General features: G+C 37.0%; 3 protein-coding genes and 1 long non-coding RNA gene across 7 annotated transcripts; all 4 read right to left on the bottom strand.

The window, feature by feature from the left end:
• Positions 1-1,308: 1,308 nt before the first annotated feature.
• LOC110694407 lies at positions 1,309-7,483 on the bottom strand. Of its 4 annotated transcripts, XM_021871588.1 has the most exons (12): positions 6,916-7,483; positions 6,169-6,451; positions 5,864-6,070; positions 5,672-5,764; positions 5,238-5,375; positions 4,269-5,149; positions 3,755-4,065; positions 3,480-3,664; positions 3,106-3,221; positions 2,921-3,005; positions 2,728-2,826; positions 1,309-1,607 (listed from the first exon to the last, which is right to left on the bottom strand). In XM_021871588.1, the coding sequence occupies exons 2-6, from the start codon at positions 6,442-6,444 to the stop codon at positions 4,826-4,828; spliced, it is 1,038 nt and encodes a 345-aa protein (XP_021727280.1). In that variant the 5' UTR covers positions 6,445-6,451; positions 6,916-7,483; the 3' UTR covers positions 1,309-1,607; positions 2,728-2,826; positions 2,921-3,005; positions 3,106-3,221; positions 3,480-3,664; positions 3,755-4,065; positions 4,269-4,825. The 4 variants fall into 4 exon arrangements, with proteins under 4 accessions (XP_021727280.1, XP_021727273.1, XP_021727285.1 ...); XM_021871581.1 differs by having other exon boundaries at positions 3,755-5,149; XM_021871593.1 differs by lacking the exon at positions 2,728-2,826 and having other exon boundaries at positions 3,755-5,149.
• A 6,243-nt stretch (positions 7,484-13,726) lies between these two features.
• On the bottom strand, positions 13,727-14,625 carry LOC110693356. The gene is made up of 4 exons (XR_002505581.1): positions 14,466-14,625; positions 14,093-14,202; positions 13,908-13,992; positions 13,727-13,813 (listed from the first exon to the last, which is right to left on the bottom strand). It is a non-coding gene; the product is annotated as an uncharacterized LOC110693356 (long non-coding RNA).
• Positions 14,626-14,665: 40 nt separating this feature from the next.
• LOC110694996 lies at positions 14,666-16,367 on the bottom strand. Its single transcript, XM_021872192.1, has 5 exons — positions 16,337-16,367; positions 16,223-16,245; positions 15,805-16,128; positions 15,255-15,518; positions 14,666-15,051 (listed from the first exon to the last, which is right to left on the bottom strand). The coding sequence occupies exons 1-5, from the start codon at positions 16,365-16,367 to the stop codon at positions 14,737-14,739; spliced, it is 957 nt and encodes a 318-aa protein (XP_021727884.1). The 3' UTR covers positions 14,666-14,736.
• Positions 16,368-16,558: 191 nt separating this feature from the next.
• On the bottom strand, positions 16,559-17,857 carry LOC110694398. The gene is made up of 3 exons (XM_021871571.1): positions 17,153-17,857; positions 16,848-17,054; positions 16,559-16,748 (listed from the first exon to the last, which is right to left on the bottom strand). The coding sequence occupies exons 1-3, from the start codon at positions 17,480-17,482 to the stop codon at positions 16,641-16,643; spliced, it is 645 nt and encodes a 214-aa protein (XP_021727263.1). The 5' UTR covers positions 17,483-17,857; the 3' UTR covers positions 16,559-16,640.
• Positions 17,858-18,357: the final 500 nt, after the last annotated feature.

Genomic DNA, 18,357 nt, shown 5'->3' with positions numbered 1-18,357 from the left:
ATGAGCATAAGGGGGAAAGGTGTCAATTTGCATACTTGGATCATCACAAGGCACATAAGAAGTATCGAGAGAATTCATGCAAAAATTAAAAGAATCTTGGCATTGAGAATTAAAACAAGAAACATGAGATTCTCTATCTAAAGAATCCCTAGCAAGCCATGTGAAGAAATCCCAAGCATCATGCATAAAAAAATGACAAAATTGTTATGGGTAAAAATCTGCAAGGATCAGTCAACGACAGTTAGTAAAGGTCAATGACGAAGACTTCTCTTGACTAAGGCGCAAGCTCGACGACGCATCATCAGCATTGACGGAAGACGAGGTCAAGTAACAACTCCCTATTTTCTAGGAAGAGATAAGTGAAGACTTAGTCCAAACTTAACCAAATCATTCTGTTAGAAATCAAAACAGAAAAGAAATATCTTCAGCATTTGAATTCAGAAAATCATGGGAGCAATTCTATCTCCTGGAAACGGCTAGAATTAAACTTAGCAACCATCTATGTAAAGGGCAGGGAAACGACGAGTAAGGGGCATTCTCATCCAGCAATATACGCACTACATCACATCTTGTAAACTGATATCATTATTTTTTGCATAGTGAAAGATTGGTAGATCCTCATTCTACCCGGGGTTTTTACCTTCATTGGGTTTTCCGCGTCACCAATTCCTCGTGTCATTTATTCTCTTTCTTGTCGTGTTTTACTCTTGATTTTGCTTAGTTGATCCGTAGCCTAGATTTTGATATTCAATCCCACTTAACAGAAATTAGCATAAACAATTTGGCGCCCACCGTGGGGCTACACACTACTACAAAATTGGCCAAAGAAACCATACCAAAATAGCCTAAGAGACTCTCTTAGGTGTGGTCTCTAGCTCACAGGTGTCTTTTGCCTAAGAGACCATTTCATAAAAGGTGGTCTAACTTTACAATACCAGACCACCTTGCTAAAATAAATGGTCTCTTTTTTTAGTTTAATAATAAATAATATAGAAGGATAAGAGACCACATGTTTTAAATAGGCGGTCTCTGGATTTAAATATTGAGACCACCTATTTTAAATGAGTGGTCTTTGTTTTTTGAATAATGAGACCATCTATTTTAATTAGGTGGTCTCTCTGAGGTCGTTTTTTTTTTAAAAAAAAAATAAATAAATAAATTGCCATATTCCTTTTACAATTCATATTCATCCAATAAATTTTGGCGCCAATATGTTACATTGTTGAACCTGCCACTAATACAGTACATATATATAGAAAGATAAATTTTCCAAATAATATATATATATATATAAATAAAAATATTTAATACAAAAACTAATTCTCTGCAATAGAAATAAAATCCAAAATTTACATTAATTCTAATATTCAAAAACAAAACTCAAGTGTAGAGCTTTTCCTCCAAAAAAAGAGTCAAAAGTAGAGCTAGATTCACAAGTATAATGATTAACACTAAGCTTATCTCATACTCAATCTTTGCTGATTCATCATCAAGCTCATCCATCATGAATCTTCTTCATCTGGCTCATGATCAAGAACATATTTAATCTACAAATCTCGCATTTCATCAATGCCTTCCGAAGAATATGTACAAATTGGGGGAAAGACCTGCAACATACAACATTTTTTTTTTAACACAAACTAGACAACATATATTAATTAATTAGAGTTTTACAACTAAAGCAGCCCACCTCATTCCATAAATCAAAATTAGAGGAATGCAAATAGCTATTAACATAGAACCAGCCACTAAGCTGAAAACTAATGGCCCTAATATTAACAAACAGTGCCCCTTCGAAAAGCAATTAAAACAAACTTTATGACAACAGAAGCTATACTACTTCGAACAGACCCCAACCGATCACTCCTCCTCAGATTCTACATCAGCATTTAGAGCTGCCACAACAGCAAGTTCAACATTATAGATTGGCATAATAGGCTCAGGATAGGTGAGATACAAACAGAAGCAACACAAAACATATGCCATCAAATAAGAGTATTATTTATTTACTTATTTTTGACGGAAATCAGATAGATATTTAACCAAAAGCTGAAAATCAGACATAAAAAAGCAAAAGAGCATTTTGACGAACATCCTCAATCCACACCCTTAGCTCACTTAATTTCAAGACTTGGTGTATTTTAGACATAACAAAGCACTAAAAAGAAATGAATTTCAGAACTTAAAATCACAAATATAATGAAATTTCAAAGGGGGGATCAGAACTCTAATTTTTAATTTCATTCCTAACTTAATTTCAAAGACTGATTCAAAAATGAAAAGTATACCTCACAATTAGAACTACAATCAGAACTACAAATCAGAATATACAAAACCTTATAGCTATTATAGATTACATAAGCTGATGATGTTCTAGTTATTAGAATATACAAATCAGAATATACAAAACCTTAATCAGAACCTTATAGCTATTCTGATTGCATAAGCTGATTTGATTATTTTTGGTGGTTAATATGATTAAGCTGCATGCAGACTGCAGAGTTACACTTGAACAAAGTTCAGACAGTTGGTTAGAGCAACAGATAGATAGAGTTACATTCACAATTCAGACAGTTGGTTGCACAGTTCAGAGTTACATTCATAGTTGGTTTCACAGTTCAGAGTTGGTTTCACCAGACAGTTGGTTTCACAGTTCAGACAGACAGACAATTGGTTAGAGCTCAGGGCAGTTTATACCCATTTAAATGACATATATTTGTAATATACCTGCTTGGAAACCCATAGCACTCTTTTCCGCACAATATCTAACTTATATCGACAAAAAAAGTATCCACAATACTTGGTGTATGATGGTTGACGAGGACACTATGATAATGCAAACAATTAATCATTAACAAGATATTAGATTTTAGGATTAAACTGCATAATATTAACTGCTATAAAACTTTAGATAACTTACTTGTGGTTGCTCCCACCTAATATATGCATTCTTTTTTATTTTCTTGATGTCCTTCCGATGGACCGAGCTGAATTGTTTGATTCCTCTACACAATTACATGAAGATAGGAAAATTGTAATAGTTTCCAAATACACAATAAGAACAAAATAATAAGTTAATGACAAAGTTATTGCAATTATACATACTCAGTGATGATCTTTTCAGCGAATGAGTTGATTATATTTTCTGCTCCAAGTGGATCTAGCCAATACACTAACCCATTCCACGGACTAATAACAGCTAACATCCAATGCATAATAAACTAGCAGCAAGGCACTTTTAGAAGGAAGAATGGATAAGAAAAACAACAAAATGTAAAAGGGGGCAGAATTTGTTTAACATAGCAATGTTGCCCTGACTTTGTTTGCTTTAAGAGGAATTTATTAGTAAAAATAGCATAGCATGGAAATATAGAAGCAATCAGGTTAAGAAAATTGAAATTACATATATTAAAGCATAAATAATGAAGAATAATAATAATCAAAGTAACATAATTACATAACAAAGGAACTTTACTTACTTGTCATTAAAAGGAGCAAAGAATAGCTGATTATAGTTCTTCCCCTCATTGCACCCAAAAACACGAGCTAGATAGTTAGATCGAACTTGCTCGTTTGTCGTTGGTGTCAAAGGCGATAGAACATTAGAGTCACAAAACCCATACATTCCCGAGATACCTTCTTTGTGACAATGTTCTTTCAAGATCTTTATTTCATCAAAAGTTGTAAATATATAAGAGAATGGACCAATAATTTTCCACATTGTAATTAGAAACTTAATTGGAGGTGAACTTACTTCATGAATATATTCATTTGCGATTCTCCAACCTCCCTTTGGAAACACCAATCAAGCAAATCTTCATAATCAAGTGAATCATTTAACCCATTTTCATTAAGAAACATGCTCTCTAGAATAGTGATAGAGATGGTATCGCCAGTCTTTTGCATCCCCATAGCTTTTTTTCTCATAAGACGCATCAAAGTAGATGTCACCTTCTCACGATCCTTGTCGGTAATAACATACTTACGAGTTGTTGATGCGTGGGAGGATGTAGATTGTGGGGATGGTGTGGTCACATCAACTTATTTATCTGATTGGTTGTTTGCCTTTATAATATGTTTTCACATGAAAAATAAAACAAGACTATCATAAAAAATGCAAGGAACAACACACCAAAAACTAAGAGGGCATAGGAACTAAAAAACCAAGCTGCTACCGCTGCCACAACAGTCAGTAGCTTAAAGAAAAAAATATGAAGAAGCTTAAAGACAGTAGCGAACAGAAGCTTAAAAACAAGGAAGAATACTACCTTTTTGGGGAAAATCAAATGATTAGGCCAAGCTGTATAAGATCTCTTCGCATGACATACAAAAAGCAATTCATCGTTTGGGCATGGCAGAGGAGCAGTTGGCACAATATCTTCTGTAATGGTGACTCGACGGTGACCAGGGGGCAACGATGTGTTATGATTGCCAAGAACTTCGGTGCTGCTTTCTGTGAGGACTTTACCGTTAGCAACAACTTGTAGAGATTTGTCGCTTCCCTCAATTTCCAAGCAACAGTCACTCCATCCCTAAAAATGAGCACACAAGTGTTGTCACAACATAGTATATGGTGTAGACTCGGTGGTTCAATGAAAATTCATGTATAAGTTTTGATCTTCAGGTCAGTTATGAAATTATCGGTTCTAAAATTCAGTTCATATCTACAGTTCTGAACTTCAATTTCTGATGATTATGCTAGATTTTAGATTCTGATTAGGCAGGACATAACCTCATAATATGTGCAGATATAAGGTTACTGCTAATACCATTAAAGCTACATAGCTAAAATTTTACATAAACATATGACACTATAACCTCAGTGTCACCACCAAAAACACCTTGCTGAGCGCCAACAACCATTAATGCTCTCAATTGCTCTTGGTTCAAGCATGACATCATGAATGAAACTATAAAATTCTGCTGCTTCATCATAGATGCCATCTTTTGAGTTCATCGCATTCATTTTAGCATTGAATTCGCTAGGTGCAGGTGGTTTGTTGAACCCAAAGTACTCTGTGTTAGTTACTCCAGATCCAACACCCCTAATAGAACCAACCCGTTCTGGCTTGTCCAATGCTCTTGCTAAGATGTCATCTCTACCTGTAACTTGTATTTCCCCTTTTTGAACTTGCGTCTCCAACTTAATCTGGAAATTATCAAAAAAAATTATATCAGTGCCCAAATAATAATCTTAGTGACTGAAAACACCTAAAACAAATGCAAATATATCTTACTATTGCATCATGGATTTCCTTATCTTCAAGATTATCAAATGTTAAAACTCCATTCTTCACATGAGAATGAGCTTTAATCCAAGTCAAATGCCAAGGCACGTATGAAACATGTACTCCTTGCTTCTCTAGCTCTTTTTCCTACCATTGCAAATAAAATAGAAAATATAGCTTAAACACAAAGAATTTTAAAATTTCAAAAATTATCAATTGAGTTCTCTATATATTCTTTTATTAAATTATCATGAAAGAGTATAGTGAGGAATGAGCACTATTAAGCTAAGCAGTGAGGCAAAGGTAAAAACAGAACACCAGGATTATTATTTAGTTAGAACAGCTAGTATTAAGTTTATTTGAAGTAAAAAAACAGAAGGTTACAGCAATAAGAACACCACTAATACCACATAGTAGTTATAAAATGTTTAGCATATACTTACAATTGTTTCTTCAAAATATTGATAGCCAAGTCTCCCACCTCGATATTTTGAGGTCCTCTTCTTCGAACTTTCACGATTTCTTTCACTCAATTTCTACAATAATTATATTTAATATCAGAGTTAATCCACACAAATTTTAAATGTACACATAAAGATAAAGATAAAATAAATGCCAACGTAATGAACTTGCACCTTGAAGTCCCTAGAATTACAAGCCTGAATGAATTTTTCCCAATCATCTTTAGATATGAAAGGATATTTCAATGGTGGAGAATCATTGATTGTTCCATCTTTCAGGTACAAATACTTGAGCCTTAATCTAGTCTTGAAAGCTCTTCCTCGAACGCAAGCTTGTTTCATAATCCAACCTTTGCGATCCTCAAGGATATGAAACCCCCTCTATATCCAAAAGAAATTCAGATATTCGTCACATTTAAAAGTATCGATGCATAATCTAGTTTCTCTTCCCTTAAAACATAAATACATTATTTACATACCGAAATATTGTCATAGAAATCATCAAGAAGTGCTTTTGGCAAGTCTGACCACTTTCTGTAGGTGATGCTCACTTTTTCACGGACAACTACACCAATGTAGGTGGAGAAATGACCTCTATGAACACCGATAGGGATTCTCCAAGTTGTATTCCACTGTAAAGGGATTTTTGTGCCAACCTGAATAGCTCTCCCAACCATTCTGAGCACAGTACGACCTCTTTCTTCCTCGCATTCAGAATTGTCCGTTGCGTGCACTTGCGATTTCTTTCGAGCCATCCTGCTACTACACAGAAGGTCAAAATTTAGAGTGACATGAGTAGTTAATTTCATAACAAAAAAACTCAATTCCAAAAAGTAAACATAGCATCTATAATCATCGCATTGTATGCTATTAACGACGTGGCATCGGACCGTATAAAATAAAAAGAAAAAAATTCCAATCACAACAAAGTTCAGATGAATGATGATAATCAAAGCCAAACACAATTACACAATAGAAAATAAAAAGAAAAAAATGGGCATACATTATAGCAAATATTTTATTCAATTTTTAAAAATTCCAAACTTTCGCGGGAGAATCAAAATCCAATAACTCATTACTGTATAAATAAAAACAGGATTCATATATGAAAAAGATGGGCAGATTACTATAACAATAGAACATCGTAGCAAACAATCAATAAACACAATTACACGATGCATATTCAAAATAATATCTACATAAAACAAACAAAATAAATATGATACCTAGCTTAGATGCGGTGACCCTAATAAGGCTGGTTAGGGTTTTCTTTCTGGTCCTGTTGGCAGTGGTTGGCCGGAGGTAGAATACGTCAGTAGTCGATTGTGGTCTTGTGGAGGCTAGCAAAGTTGTGTGAATAGCTAGGGCAGTAGTACTAAAATTGCGAATTCAATGCCTAAAACAACCAATCAATTGCTACCAGTGCGACCCTATGTGGTGCTAGTAGCGTAGTAGGCGACTGTAGGCGGTGTTTTCCGGCTATTTGTGCGACCCTAGTGGTGGAGCGATTGCAAGAGTCACGGTAAGGGTTTGTGCAATAGACGAAAGGTTTGAAATTGGGTTCTAAACTTCAAAAGATTGTAATAAATTTCATATAATGGGTTTGGAAATGAAAATGGAGGAAGATGAAAATGGAAAAGGTGGAAAACGAAGGTGGTAACAATGCCGGAAGAATCGAAGTCGAAGGTCGATGGTGCGCCGCTGCTGCTGCAAAATTATTTGTTTTGGCGGTTTAATTGTTTTGGGGGAAAATGAAAATTAAATTAATTAATTGGTTCCAACCCAAAAAAAAAATTAAAATTAATTGAATTAGGAATGTGTTGACCATCTTGATTGATAATGTAGAGAGTAGAGACCATATTAGACTTTTCACCGGTCTCTCCTTTATTTTTTTTTTTTAAAAAAAAATTATTATATGTATTTTAAAAAAAGAGACCACTTATGTAGAAAAATGGTCTCTGTTGTTTTAAATTAAAATTTTGAAAAACTACAAGAGACCTATTATTTCAAATAAGTGGTCTCTCGAAATATCAAAGAGACCACATATTTAGGATATTTGGTCTCTTGATACTAAGAGACTACCTATTTAATTAAATGGTCTCTAACTTGTGGTCTCTTTGGCCAATTTTGAAGTAGTGACAACTAGGTAAAGTCTAAACACCCCCCGTTAACCCTTCAATATGTCATGCAGCTACTCTCCGTCAGCAATTGGAGACCGCCCAGAGCAATCGTTGGCGACAGCCAAGGCAGTTAGCTTAGATCTAATCCCCATGTTGCCGCCGCTGGATGTCATTGAGTCTCCACATGACACTGATACCGAATCCAGTGACGGAGATATGAACTTGGACCCTCCAATCAGGAATCCCGGGCAAAGGATTACTCGAACTTCAGGAGACGACCAAGGTTACCCGCAGCCGGACCATATGGAAATCCTGCTCCAGAGGTTGGCTGCCTTAGAAAAGTAGAACTCCAGGGTGCTGTCGATGATGAAGAAGATGCTCGGCGTGCCGATCCTCGTTTAGCAAGAAGCACTAGATGGATTCGCAGCGACCCCGTTTTGCGACGAGCTAGCCGTAGCCCGGATTCCCAGAAGGCTATATTCCCGACGTTCACGTTGCTCTATGATGGAACGACCTGTCCCGATCAGCATGTCGAGTACTACAAGCAACGGATGTGGCAAGCTTCGATCCCGTTCGAGTGCTAGGAAGCATGCATGTGCAAATCGTTTGGCGCGACGCTGACAGGCCCTACCCTTAAGTGGCTCGGCAAACTCGAACCAGGTAGTATAACTAGTTTTTCTATGTTAGTTAACAAATTCTATTCCCATTTTGAAAGTAGTAGGCAGTTCGACAAGGAGACGAGCGATCTATATCGGATCGTCCAGGGTCCCAAGGAGACCATCAGAACTTATTGGTCTCGATTTAACAAGATAGAAAGTCTCAATCAAGAATGTCGACAATAGATCTGTCGTTGAAGCCTTCCTCCGCGGATTGCATACTGACTCGGACCTGTACAAAGATATGGTTCAGTATCCCTGCTCAACATTTGAAGAGGACCGGACCAGAGCCGTGGCTCAAATGCGCTTCGACAAAGATATCGCCAATCGCAGCTCCTGCCCGAGTTCCTGAAGTTCGTCCGATCGGAAGGCCCCAACCCAAGGGGATCATGGCGACACTAGCCTTACGAGGCATCAGGTAGATCACGCTCTGTAAATGCTGTGTAGGTCGAAGATATCCTCGACACCCCGCAACACCCCAAAATATCGGAGTATGGCTTCGACAAGAATATCGTAGCAGTGGTAAAAGAGTTGGAGCCCTTGGGAAGTAAAGTGCGCTGGCCGTCGAAGAGCAACAAGCCAAAGTCGGAGAAAAATATGGACAAATGGTGCAAGTTCCATAGCGATCATGGCCATAAGACGGAAGATTGCTACGCCCTGCGAAGAGAGGTCGACTTCCAGTTAAAGAGAGGCAACCTCAAGCATCTATTAGGGAAAAAGAAAAGCAATGAAGCAAGTCATCATTAGCCAGAAGGGACGACAGCCGGACCTCCGAAGCCTCCTGTACCTAAGCTAATAGTTAATGTTATCACTGGTGGTTCCGATATTTGTGGACTAACCTATTCTGCAGCAAAGAGGATCGCAAAGTCGACAATAGATAATGCAGATGTCCCGGAAGAAATCAGAGACCCCCTGGAAAAGAAGCTAGAGGCAATGTCAATTACCTTCGATGATGACAACGTCAACAACATCAATAGAGAGCATGAGGACTCTTTGGTAATTTCTCTGGTGCTCGGGAATTGTCTGCTTTGAAAGGTGCTGGTCGATGGAGGAAGCTCCGCAAATGTCCTGTTCAAAAGAGCCATGGAAGACATGGGGTTGAAAGATAGTGACATCACCAGAAGGTTGACGGCTCTGGTCAGTTTCAGTGGAGAAAGCATGTCAACTCTCGGAGACATAACCCTTCCAACTTATGCAGGAGGCCTAAACCCTCAAACCAAATTCAATATCGTCGACTGCCCGTCAGCCTATAATGCCATAAAAGGACGACCCTGGATCCACCGATTGAAAGCCATTCCTTCTACCTACCACCAATCAATCAAATTTCCCACCCCATGGGGAGTCAAAGAAATTAAAGGAGAACCCCGTGAAGCCAAACACTGCTACAAAACAATCGTTAAACCAACTATGAGAACCGCATAGCAATTACAGCATGGCCCGACACCAGACAATCCCAACGACCTCGAAATTGATGAGATACCTTTAGATCACGAAAAGATAGATTAAGTCGTCCGTGTCGGAGCCAACTTAACACTTGAACTCAAAAATTCCATCCTAGCCTTTCTCTGAGAGAACAAAGATTGTTTCGCCTGGTCTCACAAGGACATGACTGGTATAGACCCGAGCATCATCTCGCATAAGCTGAACGTCGACCTAAATCATAAGCCCGTCAAAAAGAGGCGTCGAAATTTTGCTCCAAAAGCGAAATAAAATCATCAACGACGAATTACAGCAGCTGATCGATACTGGAAAGATAAGAGAAGTCAAGTATCCAGATTAGCTCGCAAATGTTGTCGTCGTTAGTAAAAAGAACGGCAAGTGGAGAGTGAGCATCGACTTCACCAATCTCAACAAAGCATGCCCTAAAGATCCGTTCCTGCTCCTGCACATCGTCGCCATGGTAGACGCGACAGCAGGTCACGAGCTCTTATTGCGAAAAAATGCAGGTTATAAAGTTATGCTATTCAGACTAAAAAATCCAGGTTCGACGTACCAGTGGCTAGTCAACAGGATGTTCAAAGACCATCTAGGAGATACAATGGAGGTATACATCGACGATATGCTGGTGAAATCTAAGAAGTCAAAGGACCACGTCGATCACATCCGTCAGACCTTTGAGGTATTGCGAAAATATGGTATGAAACTTAACCCTACTAAATGCTTGTTTGGAGTGTCTGCTTGAAAATTTTTGGGCTACGTAGTAACATAAAGGGGAATTAAGGCCAGCCCTAACCAAGTCAGAGCCATAATAAATATTCAATCCCCATGAAATGTAAAAGATACCTTGACAGGACGAGTGGCAGCATTAAATTACTTCATCTCTCGATCGTCACTTTACTCCCATCCTATCAACAAACCCTTAATGGACAATTCATTCGGGAGGGAGAAGACTACCCATGCTATGACTTTAAGAACCATTGGTTTTGGAAGGAATCGAGAAGCCTGGATTCGAAATATTTCACAATTGCTACTGCTTGAATGACGATTTTAGTATAGTTAAATCAAAGTAGCCAACTCCAGGGTGCTATGATAGGCAAGCATTCAACTTGTTATTTGGACTAGAGCAAAATCATGTCGCTACAACGACCAATCAAAATGCCATCCAGGATGAAGCTTTTGCCCCAACTTCATTGATCAACCCTTCTAATGAAACCTTGGATCATGGATGGAGGAAATCTTTCATATGGACCAATCACAAAGGCGATAGGCTGGTAATCGTCACAGGCGAAGGGAAGATGTTTGAAGAATTGGACGACGAATCTATTATAGACTCTAGGGAAGCTGAAAATTTAGGCCTTGTGGCCATTACTGAGTCTTTATTTTCTAGTTCTAAGGATGAAGATCCCAAAAAGGATTCTTCTCTTAATGTACTTTCTTTTGATTCGAATAATATGAGCTCTATCTCCGAGTATATGCCTTATTTTGAATCTTTTGAATGCTATAATAATCAATCTAATGAAGATGATAACATTAATAAGTTGGTTAAACTAATGAATGAACGAGAACCCTATCATTGAAGAAACTGAAACAATCAATATGGGAACTAATGAAAACAAAAGAGAAGTCAAAATTGGCTTAACTCTAAATCCGGAAGAGCGATCGACCCTCATATCGACGCTTAAAGAATTCAAACACGTGTTTGCTTGGTCATACAAGGACATGCCTGGAATAGATAACGAAATCGCGGAACATACCATTGCCTTGAACCCTACCTCTAAACCAGTAAAACAAAAACTTCGACGAATGAAACCTAACGCCGCACTAAAAATAAAAGAAGAAGTACAAAAACAATTGGACGCGGGTTTCATTCGCGTATGTAATTACCCAGAATGGGTAGCGAACATCGTCCCAGTCCCTTAAAAGGATGGACGAGTTCGCATGTGTGTCGACTTTAGGGACCTTAATAAGGCTAGCCCTAAAGACGATTTTCCTCTACCACATATTGATATTTTGGTAGATAACACGGCTGAACATGCGATGTTATCCTGTAAGGATGGATACGCAGGTTACAACCAAATTTTAACGGCAAAATAAGACGAAGAAAAGACATGCTTTATTACCCCCTGGGGGACGTATTGCTATACAGTCATGCCATTTGGTTTAAAAAATGCAGGGGTTACATACCAAAGAACGACTACGACTCTCTTGCATGATATGATGCATAAAGAAATAGAAGTGTATGTGGATGATATGATCGTAAAGTCCAAAGATAGAATTAGACATATAAAAGCTTTACGCAAATTTTTCACTCGCATAAAAGATTATAACATGCGATTAAATTCACAAAAATGCGCCTTCGGGGTAACTTCTGGCAAGTTACTCGGATACGTAGTAAGCACTCGCGGTATTGAGATTTTGATACCTCTAAAATAAAGGCAATTGTTGACATGCCTCCCCCTCAAACAAAAAAAGAAATTAGGGGGTTCCCTGGCAAATTGCAATACATTAGTCAATTTATTAACAAATTGACTATGACTTGTAAGCCAATATTCAAAAAATTGAAAAAAGAAGGAAAAACATGAATGGGACGATCAATGCCAAAAGGCCTTTGAGAAAATCAAAGATTATATCAAAAGTCCACCAATTTTAGCACCACCGGTACCCAAACTACCTCTTAGGCTATACATAACAGTTACAGACACAACCACAGGAGCCATGTTAGCACAAGAGGTAGAAAAAGTCGAGCGTGCAATATATTACATCAGTAAAAAATTCATCCAATATGACACAAAATATAGCACTCTAGAAAAGGCGAGTCTAGCATTAGTGTGGGCAACTAAAAAATTACGACATTATATGCTACCACACACCACTCATGTGATTTCTCAACAAAATCCGATAAAGTATTTGTTTGAACAACCACCTATACAAGGAAGAATATCCAAATGGTTGGTGATGTTGGCTGAATTTGAGTTAAAATATATTCCAGAAAAATTAATGAAAGGAAAAGTAATTTCCGACTTTCTGGCTCAACATCCAATTCAAACAAGTCATGCAAAAACTACTCATCTTCCGGAAAAAGAGATTCTCATGACACAAGATGACAAATGGGTAATGTACTTCGACGGTGCATCCAACCAAAAAGGATGTGGCGTAGGAGTTTTACTCAAAAGTCCAGAGGGGACACATACTCCAATCTGTGTAAAATTATACTTAATTTCAAGACTTGGTGTATTTCAGACATAACAAAGCATTGAAAAGAAATGAATTTCAGAACTTAAAATCACAACTATAATGAAATTTCAAAGGGGGGATCAGAACTCTAATTTCTAATTTCATTCCTAACTTAATTTCAAAGAGTGATTCAAAAATGAAAAGTAGACCTCACAATTAGAATTACAAATCAGAATATACAAAACCTTATAGGTGTTATAGATTACATAAGGTGATGATGTTCTAGTTATTAGAATATACAAATCAGAATATACAAAACCTTAATCAGAACCTAATAGCTATTTTGATTGCATAAGCTGATTTGATTATTTTTGGTGGTTAATATGATTAAGCTGCATGCAGACTGCAGAGTTACACTTGAACACAGTTCAGACAGTTGGTTAGAGCAACAGATAGATAGAGTTACATTCACAATTCAGACAGTTGGTTGCATAGTTCAGAGTTACATTCATAGTTGGTTTCACAGTTCAGAGTTGGTTTCACCAGACAGCTGGTTTCACAGTTCAGACAGACAGACAGTTGGATAAAGCTGAGGACAGTTTACACCCATTTAAATGACATATATTTGTAATATACTTGTTGGAAACCCATAGCACTCTTTTCAGCACAATATCTAGCATATAACGACAAACAAAGTATCCACAATACTTGGTGTATGCTGGTTGACGAGGACACTATGATAAGGCAAACAATTAATCATTAACAAGATATTAGATTTTAGGATTAAACTGCATAATATTAACTGCTATAAAACTTTAGATAACTTACTTGTGGTTGCTCCCACCTAATATATGCATTCTTTTTTATTTTCTTGATGTCCTTCCGATGGACCGAGCTGAATTGTTTGATTCCTCTACACAATTACATGAAGATAGGAAAATTGTAATAGTTTCCAAATACACAATAAGAACAAAATAAGAAGTTAATGACAAAGATATTGCAATTATACATACTCAGTGATGATCTTTTCAGCGAATGAGTTGATTTTATTTTCTGCTCCAAGTGGATCTAGCCAATACACCAACCCATTCCACGGACTAATAACGCTAACATCCAATGCATACTAAATCAGCAGCAAGGCACTTTTAGAAGGAAGAATGGATAAGAAAAACAACAAAATGTAAAAGGGGGCAGAATTTGTTTAACATAGCAATGTTGCCCTGACTTTGTTTGCTTTAAGAGGAATTTATTAGTAAAAATAGCATAGCATGGAAATATAGAAGCAATCAGGTTAAGAAAATTGAAATTACATATATTAAAGCATAAATAATGAAGAAGAATAATAATCAAAGTAACATAATTACATAACAAAGGAACTATACTTACTTGTCATTAAAAGGAGCAAAGAATAGCTGATTATAGTTCTTCCCCTCATTGCACCCAAAAACACGAGCTAGATAGTTAGATCGAACTTGCTCGTTTGTCGTTGGTGTCAAAGGCGATAGAACATTAGAGTCACAAAACCCATACATTCCCGAGATACCTTCTTTGTAACAATGTTCTTTCAAGATCTTTATCCCATCAAAAGTTGTAAATATATAAGAGAATGGACCAAAAATTTTCCACATTGTAATTAGAAACTAAATTGGAGGTGAACTTACTTCATGAATATATTCATTTGCGATTCTCCAACCTCCCTTTGGAAACACCAATCAAGCAAGTCTTCATAATCAAGTGAAACATTTAACCCATTTTCATTAAGAAACATGCTCTCTAGAATAGTGATAGAGATGGTATCGCCGGTCTTTTGCATCCCCATAGCTTTTTTTCTCATAAGACGCATCAAAGTAGATGTCACCTTCTCACGATCCTTGTCGGTAATAACATACTTACGAGTTGTTGATGCGTGGGAGGATGTAGATTGTGGGGATGGTGTGGTCACATCAACTTCTTTATCTGATTGGTTGTTCGCCTTTATAATATGTTTTCACATGAAAAATAAAACAAGACTATCATAAAAAATGCAAGGAACAACACACCAAAAACTAAGAGGGCATAGGAACCGAAAAACCAAGTTGCTGCCGCTGCCACAGCAGTTAGTAGCTTAAAGAAAAAAATATGAAGAAGCTTAAAGACAGTAGCGAACAGAAGCTTAAAAACAAGGAAGAATACTACCTTTTTGGGGAAAATCAAATGATTAGGCCAAGCTGTATAAGATCTCTTAGCATGACATACAAAAAGCAATTCATCGTTTGGGCATTGCAGAGGAGCAGTTGGCACAATATCTTCTGTAATGGTGACTCGACGGTGACCAGGGGGCAACGATGTGTTATGATTGCCAAGAACTTCGGTGCTGCTTTCTGTGAGGACTTTATAGTTAGCAACAACTTGTAGAGATTTGTCGCTTCCCTCAATTTCCAAGCAACAGTCACTCCATCCCTAAAAATGAGCACACAAGTGTTGTCACAACATAGTATATGGTGTAGACTCGGTGGTTCAATGCAAATTCATGTATAAGTTTTGATCTTCAGGTCAGTTATGAAATTATCGGTTCTAAAATTCAGTTCAAATCTACAGTTTTGAACTTTAATTTCTGATGATTATGCTAGATTTCAGATTCTAATTAGGAAGGACATAACCTCATAATATGTGCAGATATAAGGTAACTGCTAATACCATTAAAGCTACATAGCTAAAATTTCACATAAACATATGACACTATAACCTCAGTGTCACCACCAAAAACACCTTGCTGAGCACCACCAGCCATTAATGCTCTCAATTGCTCTTGGTTCAAGCATGACATTATGAATGATACTATAAAATTCTGCTGCTTCATCATAGATGCCATCTTTGAGTTCATCGCATTCATTTTAGCATTGACTTCGCTAGGTGCAGGTGGTTTGTTGAACCCAAAGTACTCTGTGTTAGTTACTCCAGATCCAACACCCCTAATAGAACCAACCCGTTCTGGCTTGTCCAATGCTCTTGCTAAGATGTCATCTCTACCTGTAACTTGTATTTCCCCTTTTTGAACTTGCGTCTCCAACTTAATTTGGAAATTATCAAAAAAAATTATATCAGTGCCCAAATAATAATCTTAGTGACTGAAAACACCTAAAACAAATGCAAATATATCTTACTATTGCATTATTGATTTCCTTATCTGCAGGATTATAAAAAGTTAAAACTCCATTCTTCACATGAGAATGAGCTTTAATCCAAGTCAAATGCCGAGGCACGTATGAAACATGTACTCCTTACTTCTCCAGCTCTTTTTCCTACCATTGCAAATAAAATAGAAAATACAGCTGAAACACAAAGAATTTCAAAATTTCTAAAATTATCAATTGAGTTCTTTATATATTCTTTTATTAAATTATCATGAAAGAGTACGGTGAGGAATGAGCACTATTAAGCTAAGCAGCGAGGCAAAGGTAAAAATAGAACACCAGGATTATTATTTAGTTAGAACAACTAGTATTAAGTTTATTTGAAGTAAAAAACAGAAGGTTACAGTAATAAGAACACCACTAATACCACATAGTAGTTATAAAATGTTTAGCATATACTTACAATTGTTTCTTCAAAATATTGATAGCAAAGTCTCCCACCTCGATATTTTGAGGTCCTCTTCTTCGAACTTTCACGATTTCTTTCACTCAATTTCTGCAATAATTATATTTAATATCAGATTTAATCCACACAAATTTTAAATGTACATAAAAAAATAAAGATAAAATAAATGCCAACGTAATGAACTTGCACCTTGAAGTCCCTAGAATTACAAGCCTGAATGAATTTTTCCCAATCATCTTTAGATATGAAAGGATATTTCAATGGTGGAGAATCATTGATTGTTCCATCTTTCAGGTACAAACACTTGAGCCTTAATCTAGTCTTGAAAGCTCTCCATCGAACGCAAGCTTGTTTCATAATCCAACCTTTGCGATCCTCAAGGATATGAAACCCCCTCTATATCCAAAAGAAATTCAGATATTCGTCACATTTAAAAGTATCGATACATAATCTAGTTTCTCTTCCTTTAAAACATAAATACATTATTTACATACCGAAATATTTTCATACAAATCATCAAGAAGTGCTTTTGGCAGGTCTGACCACTTTCTGTAGGTGATGCTTACTTTTTCACGGACAACTACACCAATGTAGGTGGAAAAATGACCTCTATGAACACCGATAGGGATTCTCCGAGTTGTATGCCACTGTAAAGGGATTTTTGTGCCAACCTGAATAGTTCTCCCAACCATTCTGAGCACAGTACGACCTCTTTCTTCCTCGCATTCAGAATTGTCCGTTGCGTGCACTTGCGATTTCTTTCGAGCCATCCTGCTACTACACAGAAGGTCAAAATTTAGAGTGACATGAGTAGTTAATTTCATAACAAAAAAACTCAATTCAAAAAAGTAAACATAGCATCTATAATCATCGCATTGTATGCTATTTACGACGTGGCATCAGACCGTATAAAATAAAAAGAAAAAAATTCCAATCACAACAAAGTTCAGATAAATGATGATAATCAAATGCAAACACAATTACACAATAGCAAATAAAAAGAAAAAAATGGGCATACATTATAGCAAATATTTTATTCAACTTTTAAAAAATCCAAACTTTCGCGGGAAAATCAAAATCCAATAACTCATTACTGTATAAATAAAAACAGGATTCATATATGAACAAGATGGGCAGATTACTATAACAATAGAACATCGTAGCAAACAATCAATAAACACAATTACACGATTCATATTCAAAATAATATCTACATAAAACAAACAAAATAAATATGATACCTAGCTTAGTTGTGGTGACCCTAATAGGGCTGGTTAGGGTTTTCCGTCTGGTCTTGTTGGCAGTGGATGGCCGGAGGTAGAATGCGTCAGTAGTCGATTGTGGTCTTGTGGAGGCTAGCAAAGTTGTGCGAATAGCTAGGGCAGTAGTACTAAAATTGTGAATTCAATGCCCAAAACCTGTGCGACCCTATGCGGTGCTAGTAGCGCAGTAGGCGACTGTAGGCGGTGTTTTCCGGCTAGTCGTGCGACCCTAGTGGTGGAGCGATTGCAAGAGTCACGGTAAAGGTTTGTGCAATTGACGAAAGGTTTGAAATTGGGTTCTAAACTTCAAAAGATTGTACTAAATTTCATATAATGGGTTTGGAAATGAAAATGGAGGAAGATGAAAATGGAAAAGGTGGAAAACGAAGGTGGTAACAATGCCGGAAGAATCGAAGTCGAAGTTCGATGGTGCGCCG

This window comes from Chenopodium quinoa, unplaced genomic scaffold, assembly GCF_001683475.1.
Source record: "Chenopodium quinoa cultivar QQ74 unplaced genomic scaffold, ASM168347v1, whole genome shotgun sequence".
NCBI lineage: Eukaryota > Viridiplantae > Streptophyta > Magnoliopsida > Caryophyllales > Amaranthaceae > Chenopodium > Chenopodium quinoa.
This window is presented reverse-complemented; position numbering and strand designations above follow the sequence as displayed.

Coding starts and splice junctions, on each gene's coding strand:
- LOC110694996 (XM_021872192.1), bottom strand. CDS start 16,367: ATGGTAGGAAAAAGAGCTGGAGAAGTAAGGA. Junction 16,246..16,336: donor AAGAGCTGGAGAAGTAAGGA/GTACATGTTTCA, acceptor ATAATCCTGCAG/ATAAGGAAATCAATAATGCA. Junction 15,052..15,254: donor ATTTGATTTTCCCCAAAAAG/GTAGTATTCTTC, acceptor CATATTATAAAG/GCGAACAACCAATCAGATAA.
- LOC110694407 (XM_021871581.1), bottom strand. CDS start 6,444: ATGGCTCGAAAGAAATCGCAAGTGCACGCAACGGACAATTCTGAATGC. Junction 6,071..6,168: donor ATTTCTATGACAATATTTCG/GTATGTAAATAA, acceptor TTTTGGATATAG/AGGGGGTTTCATATCCTTGA. Junction 5,376..5,671: donor AATATTTTGAAGAAACAATT/GTAAGTATATGC, acceptor TTGCAATGGTAG/GAAAAAGAGCTAGAGAAGCA.
- LOC110694398 (XM_021871571.1), bottom strand. CDS start 17,482: ATGAAATTAACTACTCATGTCACTCTAAATTTTGACCTTCTGTGTAGT. Junction 17,055..17,152: donor ATTTGTATGAAAATATTTCG/GTATGTAAATAA, acceptor TTTTGGATATAG/AGGGGGTTTCATATCCTTGA. Junction 16,749..16,847: donor GTAATTCTAGGGACTTCAAG/GTGCAAGTTCAT, acceptor TAATTATTGCAG/AAATTGAGTGAAAGAAATCG.